This window comes from Lepidochelys kempii, chromosome 2 (assembly GCF_965140265.1).
Source record: "Lepidochelys kempii isolate rLepKem1 chromosome 2, rLepKem1.hap2, whole genome shotgun sequence".
Taxonomy (NCBI): Eukaryota; Metazoa; Chordata; order Testudines; family Cheloniidae; genus Lepidochelys; species Lepidochelys kempii.
Genome location: NC_133257.1, coordinates 39,184,278 through 39,207,374, shown reverse-complemented (window position 1 = coordinate 39,207,374; position 23,097 = coordinate 39,184,278). Strand labels below are relative to the sequence as shown.

At 41.2% G+C, this 23,097-nt stretch overlaps 1 protein-coding gene across 8 annotated transcripts in view; it reads right to left on the bottom strand.

The window, feature by feature from the left end:
* RNF19A (ring finger protein 19A, RBR E3 ubiquitin protein ligase) overlaps window positions 1-23,097 on the bottom strand; it is a 96,654-nt gene that overhangs the window by 14,016 nt on the left and 59,541 nt on the right. For all 8 annotated transcript variants that reach the window (XM_073330444.1, XM_073330439.1, XM_073330442.1 and 5 more), the window contains 6 exons: window positions 17,327-17,535; window positions 14,532-14,676; window positions 13,586-13,748; window positions 5,212-5,326; window positions 2,379-2,540; window positions 670-883 (listed from right to left, as the gene is read on the bottom strand). In XM_073330444.1, coding sequence (XP_073186545.1) covers window positions 670-883; window positions 2,379-2,540; window positions 5,212-5,326; window positions 13,586-13,748; window positions 14,532-14,676; window positions 17,327-17,535 — 1,008 coding nt within the window. The remainder of the gene's footprint in view (window positions 1-669; window positions 884-2,378; window positions 2,541-5,211; window positions 5,327-13,585; window positions 13,749-14,531; window positions 14,677-17,326; window positions 17,536-23,097) is intronic.

The following is a 23,097-nucleotide window of genomic DNA, read 5'->3' as shown; positions in this document are numbered from 1 at the left end:
TGCAGCATGGATATTATGCAAATCCCTCTGATTTCAGTGTGACTTTGCATACTAACATTTAACTGATTAAGTGAACAAAGTGTTTATGCAAAATATTCTTAGTATATAAAATACTGGCAAAATAAACTGCATCACAGCACTCGTTATTTATTAGTGTATAGTACCCCACGGTGTGCTCGGTACTTCACAGGAAACAGAAGCAGTCCCTGGGCCCCAGAGCACTTACAATCTAAATTTTAGGTGAGACATAATGAGGTGAGGACAAATACAACTCTGCAGTTACTCAGTTTAGGCATGTGCACATTATTCTTATTTTTAAAATTACAATTTGAAAGCTTTGAATGGATACTTAAAATACTCATCATAAAATGAGACAGATGCTGGTAAGTTTTTCATTGGGTATTTTAAATGTGGGTTAGAGTAAACAATTATAGCTAGTGGACTCACTTGTCAAGGAACAGACATATTTAGGATATTTAAAATTGTGACATCATGGATACAGGTGAATTATGCAAAAGTACAATTAACTTTACTCCATCTTATTTTAAACATGAAATGATCTGAATATCAAGAATAGTGACACCCCCCCCCCCCCCCCCACACACACACACTTACACTCGCCTCACATTTAAAGCTAGATACCAGAACAGCAGAAAGTGTGGGTCTTACCTGTTAAAACAGCTGACCATTGCACTTCCTGACAGACTCCCTGTTATACTAGCTCCAGCCAGTGCCATGGTGCTAGCAGTTTCACTCAGGTTGTCCCGAATGGCTCCTATTCTATCCATGTGGCTGCCACTTGCACTCAGGCTTCCAGTTAATCCTCCAACACTTCCTTCTCCTATACTAGGGTTATGACGGGCCTCTGCTACTGAAGTGGTATCTAGATAAAAATGTAACAGGCTTGAAATACAAAAGGAAATAGAAAGTTTAACTCTGTCTTAAATGTGGATAAGAAAACTGCTTCTGGAATAACACCAGAAGGAGCCAAAGAATCTAGACAATATGTGAAAACACACTCTATTCACCATGTGAAGATTACAATATGAAGTAAAACAGGCTCTCAGTTGGGACTGCTGGAGTGGCTGTGACTGAAACCATACATTTGTTTGATAAGTTGTTGAAAGGCTTAAAAATACCTAATGCTATATAGGAATGGTAACCTGAAGCCACCTTACATGTAGGAACTCTCCAGCAGGAAGTCTTAGTTTGATTAAAAAACAGATTTATAAAATTCAAGAAAGCAGCAGTAGAACGATATCTGACAGGATGTTTTTCCCTATTAGGCTATGTCTACACTACAGAACTTACAGCGGCATAGCTGTACCACCACAACTGTAAGGGTATCCGTGTAGCTGCTCTTTGCTGGCATAATTAAACTACCCCCAGCGAGCAGCACTATGTCTGTTAGCAGGAGAGCCTCTCCTGCTGACAGAGTGCTGTGCACACCAGCACTTTTGTCAGCGAAACTTATGTTGGTTGGGGTGTGTTTTTTCACACCCCTGAACAACAAAAGTTTTACCAATAAAAGGGGTAGTGTAGACAAAGCCTTAGAGACGAAGAGATGAAAACCAACAGCTTCATCTTATGTCGCTCCTTTCAGCCTGGGGGAGGACATACCCAGAAGTCAGCACTTGATTAGAACAAGTGAGAGGAGATGTTTGCATCACTTCTTTGAATTTGCACTATGGGAACTAACTATTCGAGAAGGGACACAAGCCTTTGTTCTCTCTCATCTGGGTCTAACACTGCATCCAGTGATTACCAAGTGCCCCAGTGATTACCAAGAAGCTCCATTCAAGTGTCCACTCACACAGATCAATGCTCGAGGCCTAAAAAATTAAAATGTGCTTGTTTTGACTAAAACGCTCATTCTTAAATTGTTATTTCTGAGAGAGTGGATGGTACAAAGGGAATGGTAATGGTAATGCAATAGAATGCTTTTCACCTCTAAGTCACCTATTTGCATTCAGCTTAGATCAAGAGTGAGAAAGCGGTTACCCTCTGATGGCTCTTTGGTGATCTTTTTCACTTAATGCACTATTGGAAGGCACTCAGGTATTACAGTGATGAGGGTTGATTAACAACCTACACAGAACAGAACATAAGACAGAAGGGTAGTGGGCTCAGTCCACATCCCAGGCACCTGTAGTTCAAAAAACATCATGGCACAAAAACAACTACCCTTATTGCTGGAGATGGGTCCTTTAACATGCAGTTTAGGCACATAGGTAAGGCAGCATGAGGCGACTTGCACTGTTGTTACCTGCACTGTAGCTCTTCTGCAAAGAAAGATCTTCAGTGTCCTAGGCTTTCAAATGTAGCAACTATTACAAAACACTAAATTTACAGGAAAAAAAAATATTGAATTCTCTTACCTACTGCTGCATTTGTTCCACCAACATTTATATCATTTTCATCATCAAATTCTATCCTGACACCCTTTCCATTGCCTGCAGACACCCCACAGCCTCCACTGCGACAGAGGGAGATTGGAACAACTCCATACACATAAGCCAACATAATAGGAACACCAATGCCTACAAAGGAAAATATAGAGCTTTTCATTCAATATCATTATTTGCTTCAGCACCTTTTATTAAACTATCCCAGGTTTTGTAACTACATTATTTAATAATGCACAGTTAAAATAAATCTACAGAAGAAGAGAAAGGAATTAAGAAAATATATGGTTTTCAAGTGAGATTTGAGAACAGATGGCAAATCACTAAGGTGGAGTGAAACATGAAAGCTGTTCCAGATAGCAAAAGAGGAGGGAACTGGAGTGACATTGACCCATATACCCTATTATAGCCTCAACTGAAAGCACAAGGGGGACGCATTGCATGCATGGGGATCAATGGGCACTGCTATGAAAACTTTCCGACTCCAGCACATAGCGTGCATGTGCACTGCCCTTTTGGCATCATCATGCAAAGAAGGTTCTCCTACCAACAATGGGAGACAAAGAGTATAGTATAGTATAGTATAGGATGAGTAGACATGTACACTATGTCCATTACCAATATATATATTACACTTATCGGATTTAATAAGCTTTGTTAAAGGGTATTAAAAACTTTTCTGACGTGAGAGAAAAGAACTATTTCAAGTATCTTTAAAACCAGAAATGCCTACTACTGCCAGTGTAATTAAGGGCTTGATCCTGCTCCTACTGAAGTCAGAGAAAGCTTTGCTACTGACTTCAACGGAGGTAAGATCGGCCCTTAAGAAAGTGTCATTATGGGGTTTATGTATCTCAGTTTACAAATGAAAAAAGAGAAAACTGATGAGCAAAGCCAGTGAAACGTGTAGTAAAAAGGCAGTCTGGGCTAGGCTACACTCATACAAACAGAGCATCATTTCCCACACACTGTAGGGGCTAATCATTTGGCCCAAGATCTCTAACACTATGCACTAGACTATTCTGCTGTTTTGCTGGTGGAAGCCTGTGAAAGGTGCAGTAAAATGGCAGGCTGTGCCAGGCCAAACTGACCCATATGGAGCAAAGCAGCTGCAATACAGATGAATACAGATGCTCTTCAGTCTGCCCTAAAAGGAAGGTCAATAGGTTCCAATTACTGAAAATCCAATTCACTGGAAACTCACACTCAGGATCTCTACTGTGGAGAGCAGTGTGCCTCAAGCTACTCTCTCGAAGGCAAAGTAAACTAGGGTAAGAGTGTGGTGGTGCAGGAGGCCCAAAGAGGCAACCGAAAGTAAAAGGAGTAAGTAAAAAAAAAGTAAAAGGAGTGGGGAAAAAACCCTGCTGTTACCTCTGTGAAGGAGTAATGAAGAGCTGTAACCCATGAGTGAAGTCCAGGCCAATGGATGCCTAAGTAGAAGATAGATTTTTTTTCCCTCCCAACTGCTAGCCCTGCAAACCTGTATTGGGATCTGAGACACAAACTGGGTTCCTTTTTCCCCTATTCAGCCAAAGGTACCATTGATTGTATTATTAATTATTATTATTAATAATAATGTTTATTACAGTAGTGCCTAAGGGCCAATCAAGACTGGGGCCCCATTATGCTAGGCACTGCACAAACACAGAGTAGACAGTCCTTGCCCTGAAGAGTTTACAACCTAAACAAATAAGACAGGCACAGGATGGGTGGAAGGGGTAGAACACGCAAGCAGAGTGAACAATGTGATGGCAGCAAACAGCATTCCACGATATTTGTTTTGTTTGTTGGGTGGATTTACTTGGGGGAATGGGGGGAAATGAAGAGGCATCAGACAAATCTGTCTGATCCATTTGTCTGAAAGAGGAAGCTAGATGGAAAGAAAAGGGAAGGGAAGTGAGATGGACAGAGTGGGGGAGAAGACAGTAAGAGGGCAGGTATGGAGTGAGGCTGGGATGAAGAGACTGTGGCAAAGGTAGGGGGAGGGCTGGAGCAGAAAGCCAATAAGCAAAAGGCAGAGGAAGTCCATACAGAACTGTAGACAGAGACAGTTCTGTCCAGAAGTCCCTGCGTTGGCTGCTTCTGCTCCTACTGGCTGGAGTTTCCAGCTGGCTCCTCTCTGCAGTTTCCCCTCCCCTCATGGAGGAATAGCTGTTGGGTGGGAGGGCAATAAGGCTGTAGCCATGCCCAGTACCCACAGAATTAGGGGCGTCTCTCCTACACAGCTCTGGTTCAGGAATATGCTGAGGGTGACACCAGCTGCAACCCTACTTTTCTTCAATGCAAACCTCAGTGAGAGAAGGAAAGAACCCAATTTGTCTCCCGAAGACCAAACTTGAGCTTGCAGTGTCAGATATTAAAGAATTATTAAAAAAATTTCAAAATTCCAAATTGAGCAAATTTGCTCTGGAATCACTGGCACACACATAAGGACCCCATGGTGCCATTTTTAGAGTACCTTTTAAAAGCAGTTTTAAATTATATTTTCTTTTTAAAGAAAAAATGTTAGATTATGAAAATCTGAAAACAAGTTCAACATGAAAATTACAAGATTAAAGAAGTTTTTTATAATTTTTCATTTAGATGCAGCCTCTCTAACGTCTTGACACTGGTCTCTGCTCCAGTGCAATTTACAGTGTAATCTGGGGCAAACCTCAACTTTTTTATCCCTCCATTTCCATATCTATAAAATGAAGCTAATACCTCCTAATTCACTGAGGGTCATTTATTAATGAGAGTCTGTACAAGTCTTCTCAAATGCTTGGTTGCAAGGTACTACTCTCATGCAGTGGTGGTATTTGCTTACCTACAGTTACTGCAGCTACAACTGGAGAAACGATTACAGACAAGGTTACACCACCTGCAATAGCCAAGTTCCGTTTGTGTTTCGAAATGTCTTTGCCTTCATATCGATTGTGGATCTTGAGGGAAGAAGAAAGAGGAGGGTTTCAGGATACATTGCACATAACATAATGTAAATAGTTTTGGCTCTGTTCTGCTATAGAGCAGTCTGTTGTGTGCTCTCAGCTAGAGACTATATACTATTAATTTAAATCCTTATATACTCCTTAAAAGTTAGCCTCTCAAAGAAGGACATTAAATAATACATCTTTCTTAGTGATTTTACATTAATTTATACAATTTAAAAAAAGAAAGCATAAGTATTAGAAGTCCCTATAATCCCCATGCGTGACATTCCACAGGGTACTATCCAGATGGATGAACAGCTGCGTCCCCTTAATTCTCCAACCTGGGGTGCCTTTTACACTACTTCGCTATGAAAGCAACCACTTGTGGTCTGCCCACACACAGCTTCTAGCCTGTAAATCACTCCCAGCTATACTGTATGAGTGCTATAGCCAGCCACCAATGAATTACACTGCAGGGCAATACCAGCAAACTCCCAGTCCCACACTTTCCCCCAAAAATGTGCGTTTTGTACTGCGCAACACCCTCCTGGACAATACAAGCTCATATAAAACCCATCATTTCATTAATCGAAAATTATATGCACAAATCTTGTCATCCAAACTGAAGTTTCCCAAAGTCTTCAGTTCAAACAAACACTGGTTTAGATAAAACAATGAAAAAAGTTTATTAATTACAGGAAGATTTTACAAAAAGAAAAGGAGTACTTGTGGCACCTTAGAGACTAACCAATTTATTAGAGCGAAAGCTTATGCTCTAATAAATTGGTTAGTCTCTAAGGTGCCACAAGTACTCCTTTTCTTTTTAGGAAGATTTTAAGTGATTACAAGTAATGAGGCATAAAAGTCAGAATCTTACTTAACAAGCTAAGTGAATTCAAAGCAAAAGGTCTCTCTCACCATGTTCTAGCAGTCTTACTGGCTGAATCTTTCAGCCAGGATTCCACACACCCCGCCCCCAATGATGCTTCCTTTGTCCTTCAAGTGTTGTTGATGCCATGAGTAGAGATGAAGGGAGAAATGATCTGGGGCTTCTGTTCCCCATTCTTTATACTTTTCTTAGAAAATCATCTCCAGCTTAGGCTCAGGAGACGGAAAGTCTGTGGGATGGAAACTTCCAGCTGTTTGGGGTTTTTTGGGGTTTTTTTGCCAAGATGTAAATTCCTTGCCACACTCTTTTTCCTGCCAAAGAATGGCTGTTTATCCAGGTGATAGTCTATTTGATTTTGTTGATACGTGGCTGAGGCATCAGTTTGCCTTTTGTTTTTGAGGAACTGGTTTGTGCTGGCTTCTCTAAACTTAGAATATGTCTGAATAACATCATACAGTAGAATCTTCTAAGTTTATATATAATGTTGCCACACATTTTACCAGGACATTAATGATCAGCAAATTATAAGTTTTCAAATGATATCTCACAAGGCGTACTTTTACAAAACTATGATAAATTTTGTACAAAGGGGTGAACACACAGACGGGTCATATCTCCCCTCTTGCAATGTCATCCACATATGCTCTTGCAAAGTTCTGTAAATCATTTAACACTTTATTCACCAGACTCCGGAACATGGCCCCAGCATTAATTAAACCAAACAGTAACATTGAGAATTCAGAGTCTGTATCAGGGATGAAAGCAAATTTTTTCTGTGCATCATCATTCAAAGGGATATTCACTATGACTCATGCCAATACTGCTGTTAAGATTTCTAAATTTCACCCTATACACTTCAGGGGTGATTTGAAATATTTGTAAAACAGATTCTTTAAATTAAGAATACATCACAGCTTCCTGAACTGGCAGTTCATTAAATACATTCAAAAATTTACCAGACAGTTATGCAACCATTGTGGGGATTTTCTTGTCCCCAGGAATCTTATGAATTTCACATAGATTTTCAAAAGTGGTTAAGTATTCCTTAGTGCAGTCTGTCTTTCTGTATGTAGGACACAGCTGGTCCTAGCCATGGATTCCTCAAGTGATGGGAGATGTTGGTGACTCTGGGATCTTCCCATGCTTTTCTATCAGCTCCAGATTATATTTCCTCTCCTTCTCCTCAAATTCTTGTCTCAGCTCCATAGCTCGCTTAAGGGGTTCAGCTTCCTGTTCATTAAGCTCCATCGCTCTTCTATGGGTGGCTTCTTCAGCTTCCCATGCAGCAGCTGCTTCTTTCAGTCTCATCTCTGCTTTCCACATTCGGTACGGCCGTTCTCTCTTCTTCTGCTACCTCCACTCTAGCCAGCTTCAACTTTGTAATTGTTTCACTTTTGCTCATTTTTATACTTCACCATTTCCATTTCCCTTACCTGAAATAAGCAAACAGAAAACAACGAACTATGCCTCCTTGGACTGTTTCTAGCCACCACACATGAGACTAACTTAAAATTGCTGTACCAGTGCTTAAAATGCAAACTTCACTCAAAACAACAAGCTGTGCAGGTACCCTGCTCCTTGCTGCGCCACTCAGGCATCCCTAGGGTACAATCTGGACTGAGACAGCTGTGTCCCCTCAATTCTCCAACCTGAGGTGCCTTTTACACTGCTTTGCTGTGAGAGCAACTACTCCTGGTTTGCCCACACATAGCCACTAGCATGTAAATCACTTCCAGCTACACAGTATGAGTGCTATAACCAGACACTCATCAATTATACTGCAGGGCAACACCAGCAAACTCTTGTCCCAACTTCCCCCTAGAAATGTGCGTCTTCTACAGCCCAGCACCCTTCTGGACAATACAAGCTCATATAAAGTCCATCATTTCATTAATAGAAAATTATTAAGGCTGTCAAGTGATTAAAAAAATTAATTGCGATTAATCACGCTATTAAACAATAAGAGAATACCATTTATTTAAACATTTTTGGGTGTCTTCTACATTTTCAAATATATTGATTTTAATTACAACACAGAATACAAAGTGTACAGCGCTCACTTTATATTTATTTTTATACAAATATTTGCACTGTAAAAAACAAAAGAAATAGTGTTTTTCAATTCACGTAATACAAGTACTGTCGTGCAATCTCTTTATTGCGAAAGTTGAACTTACAAATGTAAAATTATGTACAAAAATACCCTGCATTCAAAAACAAAACAATGTAAAACTTTAGCGCCTACAAGTCCACTCAGTCCTACTTCTTATTCTGCCAGTTACTCAGACAAACAAGTCTGTTTACATTTGCAGGAGATAATGTTGCCTGCTTCTTGTTTACATCACCTGAAAGTGAGAACAGGTGTTTGCATGGCACTGTTGTAGCTGGTATTGCAAGATATTTACATGCCAGATGCGGTAAAGATTCATATGTCCCTTCATGCTTCGACCACCATTCCAGATGACGGGTTCTGCTTGATAACGATCCAAAGCAGTGAAGACCAACAGATGTTCATTTTCATCATCTGAGTCAGATGCCATAAACAGAAGATTGATTTTCTTTTTTGGTGATCCAGGTTCTGTAGTTTCTGCATCGGAGTGTTGCTCTTTTGAGACTTCTGAAAGCATGCTCCACACCTCATCCCTTTCAGATTTTGGAAGGCACTTCAGATTTTTAAACCTTGGGTCAAGTGCTGTAGCTATCTTTAGAAATATCACATTGGTACTTTCTTTGGGTTTTGTCAAATCTGCAGTGAAAGTATTCTTAAAACAAACAACATGCACTGGGTCATCATCTGAGACTGCTAAAACATTAAGTAAATGGCAGAATGAGGGTAAAACAGAACAGAAGACACAATTCTCCCCTTGAGGAGTTTAGTCACAAATTTAATTAATGCATTTTTTTTTCTTAAACGAGCATCATCAGCATAGAAGCATGTCCTCTGGAATGGTGGCCGAAGCATGAAGGGGCATATGAATGTTCAGCATATCCGGTATGTAAATACTTTGCATTGCCTACTACAAAAGTGCAATGCAAACATCTGTTCTCACTGTCAGGTGACACTGTAAATAAGAAGGAGGCAGGATTACCTCCTGTAAACGTAAACAAACTCTTCGTGATTGGCTGAACAAAAAGTAGGACTGAGTGTACTTGTAGAATCTAAAGTTTTACATTGCTTTGTTTTTGAGTGCAGTTATGTAACAACAAGAACAAAATCTACATTTGTAAGTTGTATTTTCATGATAGAGATTGCACTATAGTATTTGTTTGAGCTGAACTGAAAAATATTTTTTATTTATCATTTTTACATGCAAATATTTGTAACAAAAATAATATAAAGTGAGTAACATACACTTTGTATTCTCTGTTGTAATTAAAATCAATATATTTGAAAAAGTAGAAAAATATCCACAAATGTTTAATAAATTTCAACTGGTATTCTATTGTTTAACAGTCCAATTAAAACTACAATTAATTTTTTTTAATCGTGATTAATTTTTTGAGTTAACCATGTGAGTTAACTGCGATTAATTAAACAGTCCTCAAATTTATGCAGACAAATCTTGTTATCCCTAATGAAGTGTCCCAAACACTTCAATCCAAACACACACTAGTTTAGATAAAACAATAAAACAAATTTAACAGAATACAGAAAGGTAGATTTTAAGTGATTACAACTAGTGAGGCATAAAGTCAGAATTGGTTACAATGAAATAAAAAGTAAAAACACAACTAATACCTAACTTAACAAGCTAAGTGAATTCAAAGCAAAAGGTCTCTTCTTACTACTGGAGTCTTACTGGCTGAATCTTTCAGCCAGGATCCCTCTCCAGTCCAATGATGCTTTCTTTGTCCTTCAAGTGTTGTTGATACCATGAGTAGAGATGAAAGGAGAGACAATTTGGGGCTTCTGTTCCCCATTCTTTGTACTTTTCGTAGAAAATCATCTCCAGCTGAGGTTCATGAGACAGAAAGTCCATGGGATGGAAACTTCCAGCTTTCTATTTTTGGCCAACATGTAAAATCCTTGCTTACACCCTTTTTCCTGCCAAAGAACGGCCGCTTGATCAGGGGATATTCCATTTGATTTTGTTGATACCTGGCTGGGCATCAGTTTGCATTTGAGGAACAAGTTACCAGAAATAGGCACAAACTGGGAATATGCCTCAGTAATGTCATACAGTAGAATCTTATAACTTTACATACAATGCTGCCACACATATTTTACCAGGACAGTAGTGGTCAGCAAATTATGAGTTTTCAAATGATATCTCATGAGGAATACTTTGTATAAAATTATCATAGTCCTGTAAGAGGGGTGAACAGACTGCCACACCATGTATTCTTTGCCTTTTACATATATTATTTTTGTAGCTGCAATCAACTTAAAAAAGGAGGGATAAATCACTGTTTCTTCCTTTCAATCACCTTTATTAAATATTAAGCAATGGCAAAATCTTGTTAAGTTAATAACTTATTTTTCCATATAGTTTTAATAAAGTGGGACATGAGAAGGGGTTTCAGCAGCGTAGCCTTTACCAAGGTTCAACTGAGAAGGAGGAGGGCAGGAATTGTTCCAGTGCCCTTGTCCCCACTTGAGAAGAGTTTGAAGGCAGAGGTAGTTAAGCCCTATGGGTCTTACTGCTCTCTTACCTATGTGGGGTTTGCAGGGCCAAACCCCTTAATTTATGGTCTGCTCCCCTTAGGACTTCAGAAATTTGCCAGGCCAAATTGCTTGTCTGCAGCAAATCTTACATGAATTTGCAAAGTCTTGGTGACCACTGTTGCACAAAACTTGGCTAGCAAGCCCTCTCCATAGCTCTTAGGGTCAGGAATTAGACGTGGACTCAAAGGCTACGTCTACACTACAGCACCTTGGTGCAGCTGCTCCGCTGTAGCGCTTGTGGCGGAGATGCTCTAAGACAATAGGAGAGAGCTCTCCCTTTGGCTCAATAACTCCTGCCTCCACTAGAGACAGTAGCTGTGTCAGTGGGAGAAGCTCTTTCACCGACATAGCGCTGTCCACACCAGTGCTTAGATCGGTATAACTTCCGTTGCTCAGGAGTGTGGATTAGTCACATCCCAGAGCAACGTAAGTTATTCTGAAGTAACTTACAGTGTGGACAAGTTCATAGACTAAGGTCAGAAGGGACCAGACCATCACGATCATCCAGTCTGACCTCCTGCACGTTGCAGGCCACAGAACCCACCCACCCACTCCTGTGATAGACCCATAACCTTTGGCCAAGTTACTTAAGCCCTCAAATCATGATCTGAAGACTTCAAGTTACAGAGAATCCACTATTTACATGAGTTTAAACCTGCAAGTGACCCTACCCCCTCCCAGAGTCTCTGCCAATCTGAGTCAGGAGAAGATTTCTTCACAATCTCAAATAGGGCGATCAGTTAGACCCTGTGCATGTGGGTAAGACCCAGCAGCCAGATACCTGGGAAAGAATTCTCTGTAGTAACTCAGAGCTTTCCCCATCTAGTGTCCCATCACTGGCTGTTGGAAATATTTGCTGCTAGAAGTCACAGATCAGCTACATGCTATTGTAGGGAGTCCCATCATACCATCCCACTCAGTAAACTTATCAAGCTCAGTCTTAAAGCCAGTTAGGTATTTCGCCTCCACTGCTCCCCATAGAAGGCTGTTCCAGAACTTCACTCCTCTGATAGTTAGAAACCTTCTTCTAATTTGAAGCCTAAACGTGTTGATCACCAGTTTATAGCCATTTGTTCTTGTGCCCACACTGATGCTTAACTTAAGTAACTCCTCTTCCCTCCCTGGTATTTATCCCTCTGACATATTTTTAGAGAGCAATCATATCTCCCCAAAGCCTGCTTTTGGTTAGGCTAAACAAGCCAAGCTCTTGGAGTTTCTTCTCATAAGGTAGGCTTTCTATTCCTCAGATCATCCTAGCAGCCTCTCTCTGCACCTGTTCCAATTTGAATTCATCTTTCTTAAACATGGGAGAGACAGTATTCCAGATGAGGGCTCACCAATGCCTTGTATAATGGTACTAACACTTCCCTGTTGCTCTTGGAAATAAGCCGTCCCTTTTTTGATGTTACTCTTCAGGTTAGGCTATGATGTAAAGGGACAATACTTCTCTACCTCAAAGGGCTGTTGTAAAGGTCAATTTATTTATATATGTGTGGTGCTTAGGTGATCTGGGTGTTATAAGAACAAAGAGAGAGAGGGAGAAGCTATTAGTAATTTGTATGTAAATTCAACTATCGCTATTGTTCTTCTCTTTTGCTAGGACCCAGCAAGCGTGCTAAAACATGAGGGAATAGTGTGGATTATTTTTTAAAGCAACAGTAGCAGAAAGTGAGAAAATTTACTGGAGAGAATGGACTGAAAAAGGAGGGGCCTGGCAGAGATGAGTCTCCACAACTCCAGACCAGCATCAGAACGGGGGCAGAGGCAAAGGAAAGGAATGACAATTTCTTGGAGCACCAAGAGGCAGACTGGCAGATGCAAGCGTGGACTAGTCAATGGCACCACGAGTTCAAGTTGATAAAACAACATAAAATAACCTGAGGATTTAAGAAGTTCAGGATAGCGTAACTCAAGTGAAAGATCTGGCATCTTAACACTTCAAAAAACAGCATTTCAAAGGTCTTTGGATAACTTACTTTTTGACCCTGAATTACAAAACTTGGAAAAGATAGAACAAACACACAAGAATAATTTTATCTGCTATTTGTTATTTGCTTTGCACTAGTACTCCTAGTAGTAGTCCTTATTGCTGGAGGAAAGATACCAACTACTTACTGGTTAATGTGTTAATTCCTTGTCTATTCCCACATCAACAAAAAACACTGCGTTTAGCTGTGGATAGTTGCACTTGGTGATCAGTAAATGTATATACCCTAGTAACTTAATGAATTTGGAAGCCACTAAGTACAAACACAGAAATGTGTGGGCATATGCATATGTATATAGCAGGATTTTCAACTAATATGTCAATGGATTCTTTCTTGCTCGAGATCCAAAGGGAAAAGCTAAGAATTTATTTTTTTTACCACCTTTTCCTCTTTTATTGTCCAGATCTGAGTAGGGTTAGGGAGGTTGGAAACTCAGGACTTTTAAAAATCAGGCCACTTATTTAGGTGCCTAAGTAAGGATTTATAGGCCAAATTATAGGAATCAATTTTTAAATATTTTGGGCTGTGTGTGTGCAAACGGAAGAGCCACATTTTGAAAAACATGGCCCCTCACAAATAAAATGAGGATGCTAACCATTTTTAAAGTTATGGCTGAACCTATTTGGGAAGGAATAGTGAACAGAGCCAACTGAAAGTACACCAGTGTACATGATCAAGAGTGTTGCATTTCAAAACAGAAGCAAGGTAAGCAGCACAGTGCACTTTACCTTACGCCCCACATACACAGGGATTCCAATAATCATAGCAGGAATAGCAATGCCGGCTATTAAAGCTATTCCTACTGGAGCTCCAACAAGTGTTCCCAGTTGCCACAGTATCTTCTTCTTACGGCTCCATGGTTTCTTTCCCCAAAATGTACAACCTGATGGGCTAATAGAAATGAATTGTAAACAAACACAAACAACTGCTTAGAAATGAGCCAATGATAAGTTACTTTAAGACATGACAATATCTAATAAAATTCATGTTACACCGATGGTGACTGAGTGTTTAAAAACTATTTCTTCAGACCTTTCAGATGCTCCAATGTCCTTTGAAATGCACTATGAATCATACCACATAATGTCTTGTGCTGCTCAGTGCTAACACAAGTTATCACTTTCACATGGAAACTATAACTTCCAGTTATATCAAGTTAACACTCAAAATAAATAATCAGCACTAGAACTGCAGTAAAAGTAGCTATTGTGAACATCTACACCATTTCATTCATTTGGTCACACTAAGTATGTGCTGCATCCACCTTTCTGAGCTTGAAACAAAGTGAGAGAACATTTGATTTTTATTTTCTGAAATAAGATGAAATGACTATTTTAAGGACCTAAATGAAAAAAATATATTGAATTTCTCATACATAAACACTAGAGGATAATTCTCTACTCTGCTGAGACACAAGACAGCCTTTGGTTGACTGGACAACCTGGCCCTAGATATTTTAGCACAGAACATTTATTCATCCAAGCAGAACTTTAAATCAGTCTGCACTAGTATAAACACTCCAGTCACTCCTGAAGTTAAACAAGAAGTCAAAACAGGGAAAAGCAAAGTAATGAAAAATCAGGAAACAGGATGTAGGTAAAATTCTGAATGTATAAAATGAGAAAATATTTGTCTCAGATAATCTATAGCTATAAAGATTTTTCCTAAACATACCTTAAATAATGCAAATCCGAGATCTCTTTCATGCATAGCCAACAGAATTCACAACCACATACAGCACAAGTCATGTGGTTGCAGCTTCCATCATTCATTTTTATTATGTAAGCAGCACAACGCGGGCATGGCTTTATATCATCAGCTGTTTAAAATGAAACATGAAGATCATACTATTTCTATGAAAAAGTGAAATTTATCTAAATGCAGACAAGAAATACTTATGAGATTTGACTGATCACAGTAGTTCTGACGCAGACATATCTAAATCTTATTTATAAACATGCTTTACTAAATCCTTAATTGCAGGTGGTTTTTAAGTCATGACCCTTTCAAACTATCAATAAACTAGAACTAATCACAACAAATTAACATATATCACATTTAGATACATCAATAGCTTCACACACACACACACACAGATTTTCGAAGTCAATAAAACATAAGTTAGATATTAAACAGACAAAATAATAAACATGAATGATGACAGGCAGTCTTTGCATATAATCCCCTCCACATTTCATACTTCTGTAATCTTCACTCCTGAGTCCTAACCCTTATTTCTTCCTCACACTTAATATGCATTTCACCTTCAATATTCCATAGTTTTTGTTCTCTTTTTCACTCCTCTGCTCTTAACTCCGCTCCATGGCCTCCCCTTAATGGCTCTTTCTCCCCAAACCAGATAAATTTATATTTGTTACAGAAAACAGACAAATCAGAATCTTTCTAATACTATTAACTGAGCTTAATACTGAAAATATCGCTAAGGGTTTATTTCTGTCACTGACAAGTTTAAAAATGAAAGTTTCCCAAAGAGTAACCTTAATGATAGGAAAGACAAGATATGGCATACTGACAAGACTTTCTGTTGCAATTTCTGGACTATTTCCCAGACTGCTACTCTGATTCTGAATTACAGGACAAGCAATTCACCATAGCAACATAAATCACCCCCTGTGTAGCAACATTAGTTATGTAAAGCACGCCCCACTGATTAGCTGGTCAGAAATAACTTGGTGGTGCAGAAGAAAGGTGCAGTCCAGTAGGCTTTCGATGGAGAAAATGGGGCAGTGGAAAACTCCTGCCAATTCTCTCTGCTGGAGACCATGCCTAGCATGGGAGAGTCTGCCACAAGTGTAGAGTCAGCAGAACCAGCTCCTACACCAGAGGTGGGCAAACTACGGCCCGCAGGACGGACCGTCCTGTTGGCCGGGGAGACTAGCCCCTGGCCCCTTCCCTGCTGTCCCCCCTCGCCCGCAGCCTCAGCTCACTGGACCGCCTGTGACGGTGTGGCTGGCTCCCGCTGGGCAGTGCACCTGCCAGTCCTGATGCTCTGAGCAGCATGGTAAGGGGGTGGTAAGCAGGGGAGTTGGATAAGGGGCAGAGGGTCCTGGGGGGAAGTCAGGGGACAGGGAGCAGGGGGTGGTTGGATAGGCGTGGGAGTCCTGGGGGGCCTGCGAGGAGGTGGGGAGGTGGATAGGAGTCGGGGCAGTCAGGAGACAGGGAGCGTTGGATAGGAGGTGGGGTCCCGGGGGGGCAGTTGTAGGGGCGGAGGGTCCTGGGAGGGGGCAGTCAGGGGACAAGGAGCAGGGGGGGTTGAATGGGTGGGAGGTCCTGAGGGGGGCAGTCAGGGGGCAGAGGCCAGGCTGTTTGGGGATGCACAGCCTTCCCACCTTGCCCTCCACACTGTTTCGGAACCCCAATATGGCCCTCAGGCCAAAAAGTTTGCCCACCCCTGTCCTACACCATCCTCCCCACAGACCGTGATGCACAGGAAGAGGCAGTGACAAAAGTATGGTGCATGCTATCGATTCCCAACTGGCATGTAATCTCTAGGGGACCAGATGCATACTGTACAAGTTAGAGCTGCCCCTAGGCTAGGGTTAGGTCAGAGAATCAGGGAGACATAACTGGACACAGAACGCAGGAGAGAATCTTTCCCCCCATATGTCTAATTAGTCCAGTCAGAGAGAAGAGTCGGTTGGGGAAGAGATAAACGAGCAAGAGAGTTTAATTTGACAAAGTGTGCGTCAGACAAAACAGGCAACGCTTGGCGATACCAAATCATTGCTCCACTGATTAGTCAAACCTTCCTTCTACTCAGTAACAGTCGCAATAGACTAAATTTTCACATGTCTGAGTTATTTGATTTCTGGCTGGCCAATGCAGAAGCACTTTATTGACAAGCAGAAATTACCTTGATATATCCCTCATGTGTAGTAACAGTTTGTGCATTCTTATACAGGGTGTGGGTATTGGGTAAACCAATCATCATTTTGCTTTTTCAGGTCTATTTACACCAGTATTCTAAACCTTGTCAAAATTCCACCCACTGGGAAAAATATTGCGTTTCAGCTGTGGAAGCTGTGCAGTTGGGAGGAGAGTGGTTCCAGCCAGCCAGCAGTGTTTCAAGAATACGTGGCTGCAAGTTCACTGAGGATTACACTTCTAAACTATAAAAGAACTCAAGATTTAAAAACCCTAAAAAGGCTTGTAACAATTGAAGCCATCAGCGCTATACCCTCATGATTTTACCATTACTGAAAACCCAAAGTTTCCCATATTAGAAAAAAAACCAAAAAAAAAAAAACCAAAAACCCAGCACTTTTTTTTTTAAAGTTAATCTAAAGTTGTATTAATGTTTTATGGTTCTGAAACTGGTACCAAAAAAAAAAAAAAAGAAAGAATGAGTGTTGGAGCTAATGAAGTCATCACATATTTCTTTCTTTGGTAATACTAATCATGTAACTGTACTAGTAAGACATTCTACAGAGACACACGATCACACATACCTGCTGCTCCGGACTCCTGGCTGTAACTAATAGATGAAGAACGAATTGTTCTCAGGCGTAGACTATGGGCTCTTTCCTGGCGAGCAGCATCACAGGTCTGGTTTGGATGCCAAATCTGTTTACAGTGGTAGCAGAACTCAGTACCACAGCCTTCACGCCCACAGGTAAGTTTGGGACAGCTGGCACAGCCAAAAGCAATCACAGCATATCTTAAATGATCAAAGGGGTAGGAGAAAGATTTTTGTTAATACAAAAACAGTATCTATAGACCAGCTACTAGGGCAGCAGCTTAAGCATGTACTGTTGGACTGGGGAAGAATGGGGCCCCTAGCCACGGCCACCCCACCCACCTACTCAGATCCAAAATTGTGCAGAGCAGACACCTCCAGGGGCACTAAGACAGATGCAGAGGGACTTCCCCCCCTGCCATGTAGGTTTGGGGGAAAACTGCAGGGAGGAGCTAGCCAGAAACTAAAGCTGTCAGAACGCTCCTTCCTCTATCCTTTGTATTATCTATTGACAGTCTAAGCTCTTTGGGGCAGGGACTGTGTACTACTCTATTTGTACAGTGCCTATCAGAACTGGTCCCCAATCTCAGTTGGTCCCTAAGCACTAAAATAAACAAACATGATTTATAATTCAGTGATTCAGTATGGCATAGTCCCCTGCAGCAATCACTTCTTGGGGAAAAAGTAAAGTCAATACTCCAGCACGTCTGACACACTGATGCAACACCTACAAACATGAAATGATAAATTGTCTTTTTGGATATCTATTAAGTGTCTTAAGAACACAAGCTAATTGTCTAAAAACAGGTTTTCTTTTAGGGGCAAATATGTGCTGAGGTTAGGAATTAAAGGACAAAGCACAGATTTTTAAAGGTATCTAGGTATTGCTGCACTCAGCATTATAACCCTTAACTGATATAGGAGCCAAAATGGGACTTAAGACTAAGTGCCTAAACCCCCTCTGAAAATGAGACTGGCTCCTAAATCAGTCTAAATACCTTTAAAAATCCAGGCCTGAGAGCATACCCAAGTGTTACAACAGAATTTTAAAACGGCAAATCCCATGTGACCTCATTCCCACCTCTCTGTGCACACCAAATCACATATTCAGGGCCTTTTGCATCCAGGAGACATGGGATCTGGGTTTGCCTCTAAGAATTTCCATAAGTTGCAGTTACAACACGTAAAGATTAAGTTACTGGGAAACTTTACTGATTGTCCATTTGCCTATAGTTTCTTATGGAAAACAAAACATTCACATGAGTGTAATTACCTGAAAGAGTTATTTGACCATTTTAAAAACTAAAGATTAGCACAGCATTTGAGTGGATTAGTCTTTTCAGCATGCATATTATACAGCATTTGTTTACAGCAAAATTACCTTCATACTACCACAAAACCAAATAAAGAACAGCCTAGAGAGGTCTAATGGAAGCACAACATGTGCTGCCACAAAGAACATCCAAGTTCAGATGTCTTGCCCAGTCCCTTACTCCTAGGTTGATGAAGATAAAGAGTATGGGAGAAACAGCACGTTCAGAAAAAGATGCACAGCAAATTGCTGTTTTGCTAATCCACTCAAAAAAGTTTATAGTGTTGTGTTTCAGGTTTCACAGAGAGTATGTTTCCTCTGATACTACTGTGTTGCAAAGGGGATCACTGTGACACAGCATGCATAAGATTAGAAGGATGGGGGAAAGGAAAGTGAAGCCCTTGGGCTCCTCAAGTGGCTCTGAGGAAGGAAAAAGAAGTATACATTAAACCGTTAAGGGGGGAAAAAAATCTTCATGTTGGCATGGAAATGTTAACATTCAACATTTTCAAATGTAATTAGTGATTTTGGTTCTCTCCATTTTTAAGGGCTATCCTGAGACACCTTAAAGGAGCCTGGCTTTTCAGAGGACTGGTACCAACACCAACCTCAAACTGGGCACCCATAGTCAATAGTCTTTACTGAAAATCTTAGTCAATGATTTTACATTTATAGAGCACTGTCAACACTTAGATACTGTGGCAATGGGCACCACAGAAAAAACAAGGAGAGACAGATGTTTAATTCAGAAATTAGTTCACATAGTACTGAAAAAGTAACATTTGAGGCTGAATACGATGGCAGGTGATTAACATTACAAAAACAACAATAGTATAAGACAGGAGGGGTAAAATTTTTAATAGCGCTTAAGTGACTTAGGAAGCTATGTCCCATTTTCAAAAGTGCCTGAGTCACTTAGGCACCTATATGATCAAGGGGCTTTTGAAAATGTTACCCAAAGTGAATAATATTGTACCTAACTGAAATTTGTGAAGTTTACAGAGAAGATGCTATGATGAGATTGCCTACAACTGCATGTGGCCACCTGCAACTGCTTGTAGCAAATATTCCCAATGACCAGAGACAGGACAGTAGATGGGGAGGGCTCTGAAGGGATGTCTACCCAGAAAAGAAAAATCATGGTTGACCTGTGCCAGCCAAATTGGAACTGCAGGGCTCTGGCTGCAGGGCTGTTTCATGGATGTGTAGAATTCTGGAGCTCTGCGACCCTCCCACCACACAGAGTCCTAGAGCTTGGACTCTACCCCGAGCCAAGAATTCTATACGGCAATGAAACGACTCTGCAGCCCGAGCCCCGTGAGCCCAAGCCGGCTGGCACACATTAACCGTGGGTTTTAATTTGCTGTGCAGACATGCTCTGAGTTACTCAGAGCATTCCTTCCCAAGTGTCTGGGTGGTGGGTCTTGCTGACATGCTCAGGGTCTAACTGACCATGGAGGAGGAACACACGTACAGTGGCCCTGAATTGTGGCACATCTCACAGCAATAACTAATTTGAGAAAAATAAACCTTCAATTTTATCTATGTACTTTGCATGTTAATACTTTTCAGTTTGTCAAAGCACAGATCTAGAAGAGAATGCCTAGTGCTGCACCATGCAACAGTTAAAGCATATGTTTGTTCATCTGGAGATTGTGTATTTCTTTAAGAATTTATTCTTGAAATTATTTTATCCAATACCAAAATAGCTGTGGAGCACCTAGCAGTCATTCCCCTTAATTTTTAATTTACAAGCATTCAATAAAGATGTTCTTACTGTACATGAAAATGGCACACAAGTATCTGTAAAGTATTTGTATATTACACAGACACACAAAACGTATGAAATGAACATTAAGGTTGCAAAGTGTACTCAAAAGTTAGGAAGTGAAAGAATTAAGATTGCCCAGAAAACCTTAATTTGACTCCTTTGTGCATAGGTAGGTATTATGATACAGTCTTTAATTACACGATCACATACTATTTTTCCAAAGACCCATCTTACTCAGTGCACAGAATGGATGGTGCTCACTTAATGAGCAGCTATTCAATATTTTGTGTTACCCTCATATTTCAATGTGTGGACCCTGGCCTTAATTTATTGCACACTGTTCAAACCCTGCTATGAAAGACAGAATTAAGTTCCTCATGGGCTTTTCTGTGGTGCCTATTACTATAGTATGAGTGCTTCACAAACACCAATCAATTTATCTTCACAATACACAAGAGGTGAAGGGGTGATATTATCCACATTTTACGGATGGGGAATGGAGGCAAAGAGATTAAGGTCAAGACATCCACTAAATTTGGATGCCCAATTTGAGATTCCCAGGGCCTGAATTTTCAGAGTATTTAGCATTAAATAGTATTTAATTTGCTCAAAGCACAGCTCCCACTGATTTTAGCTTTAGCTTTGAGTGGTCACCACTTCTGCAAATCAGACCCTGGGGTATCAACTTGGGCACCAAAAAATGAGGAACATACCATTAGTGACCACCTGTAAAAAAGGATGGTTTAAGTGATTGGCCCAGCATCTCATAGAAAGTCCAGCAGTGGCAGGGATTCAGCTAAAACCCCTCACTTCATTCACTACACATCTTCCAACTTTTTCAACAAATGAGGCAGGAGTCCAACAGACAACACACTTTATTACACAACCCTGATCCATCCCCAGAGCAGGTCCATCCTGCACTGAATGCAGCACACTGAATGTGGAAAAAAAAAATAGTCTTTAATTATACGATCACTTACTATCACAATCCATTAATTCTGGCATTTCCGAACTTTTGAGTGCTTTACAATGCAACCTTAATAATGTCCTTTTAACAGTTTATTGTGCAAAATTTCCCAATTTTTAAAAAAAAGCAAACTGAAAAAACAAATTCCATCATCTAGCACTATACTGCCACCCACTCGAGCCATCAGCAAGACTGCCTACATCTCGGTCACCTGAGCTGAGTAACGGATAGCAATACTAGGCTGCCATTCTGCAAGTGGACCAGCACTAGAGGGCAAGGGTGCACCGTTGGCTTCGCAGGTATGTGCGGACATCAGAAAAAGGCTGAAATCTCTGGTCCCATTTCAGGCTCTGAATGGGAGTGTACTCTTCTAGTGGGCAGACCTCTTCTCTGCTTCTTCCCCCCAAGCTTGAACCCTTTGCCCTGCCCCAACCCTCTCTTACAGCTCCCACCCACCACGGCTCCTTATCTCAGTCCTGTTTTCCTTCTCTAGTCAATCTCAATCTCCACTCCTCCTGCTTCTCATCCCAATCCCTTTGTCCAATCAGTCCCACTCTTCCATTCTGGATTTGCTGTATAAGTCCCAGTGTCCCCCTCACGCCCAGTTTCTCCCCTTCCCTACATCCGGCCCCAGCTTCCCCCCACCCCTTCTCAAGTCTTTGTGGATCTGTCTCTCTTGTCCTCGCTCCCCTGCAACTGGCCCCCAGGTCTAGTCTCCCTTTTAGTTCCCTCATCCAATCTCGGTCTTCTGCCCACACCCTCTCCTTGGTTCACAGATTCCAAGGACAGAAGGGACCTCTCTGGATCATCTAGTCCGACCTCCTGGATAACACAGGCCATAGGACTTTCTTGATCAGTTCCTTGTCCCAATCCCCCCACTTCCTGCCTTCTTGTCCCAGTCCCTGCTCAGACAATCCCATTCTCTCTCTGCACCCCAACTCATTGTCAGAACTGCCTTCTGTTCCCTCTCACACACACTCATTCCTACTACCAGTCTCCTTCTCCAGCCAGTCCCAGTCTTGCCCTTTCTCCTAGCTCTTCATCCAATCTGTGCTGCTCCCCAAGCTCCCACCCAATTTTCCTCCCTGGTTCCCCAATCCCAGTTTTCCTGATTCCCAATCTCCTTGCCCAATCAGTTCTCCTCTCACCTGCCGGCTCACAGTCCCAGCCTCCCCACCCAGTCAGTCCCAATTTCTCTCCCTACCTCCAGCCCCAGTCTCACCAGACTCCTTTTCCAAATCTAGGCTTTACGGCTATACTGGTCCACCTTGTTTCTCCTCTGCATTTCACTAGGGCTGCTTACTCCTCCTGCTGCCTGGGGGCCACCAAAGTGGAGGAGGTCCAGCACTGAGACAACAGGAAAGTCAGGTCCAGTGCCTGGACCTTATCCCTGCCCAGAGCAGCTGGGATCAACCATTTCAAGGAAGTCTGTTGCCCTGGGCCGTAGCATGTTCAGTTGCTGTGTGGGGATGGCACAAGTGCCATCTGGTTAGCACAAGATGAGCTATGCTGGACCATGTAAGGATGCAATCTTTGGAAATTTTAGCAGTTAAACTCTAGAACGTATCTACAGAGTATGTGTAAAATGCAATTTTTAAAAGGATGACTTGGCCAAAATTTGGGAGATTTTTACTTGGATAGCAAAAGGCACATCTCTAACACAAAAGGTCACCCTGCCTCCCTTCTGTCAAATTTCAAGTTCCTGCTCCAAAG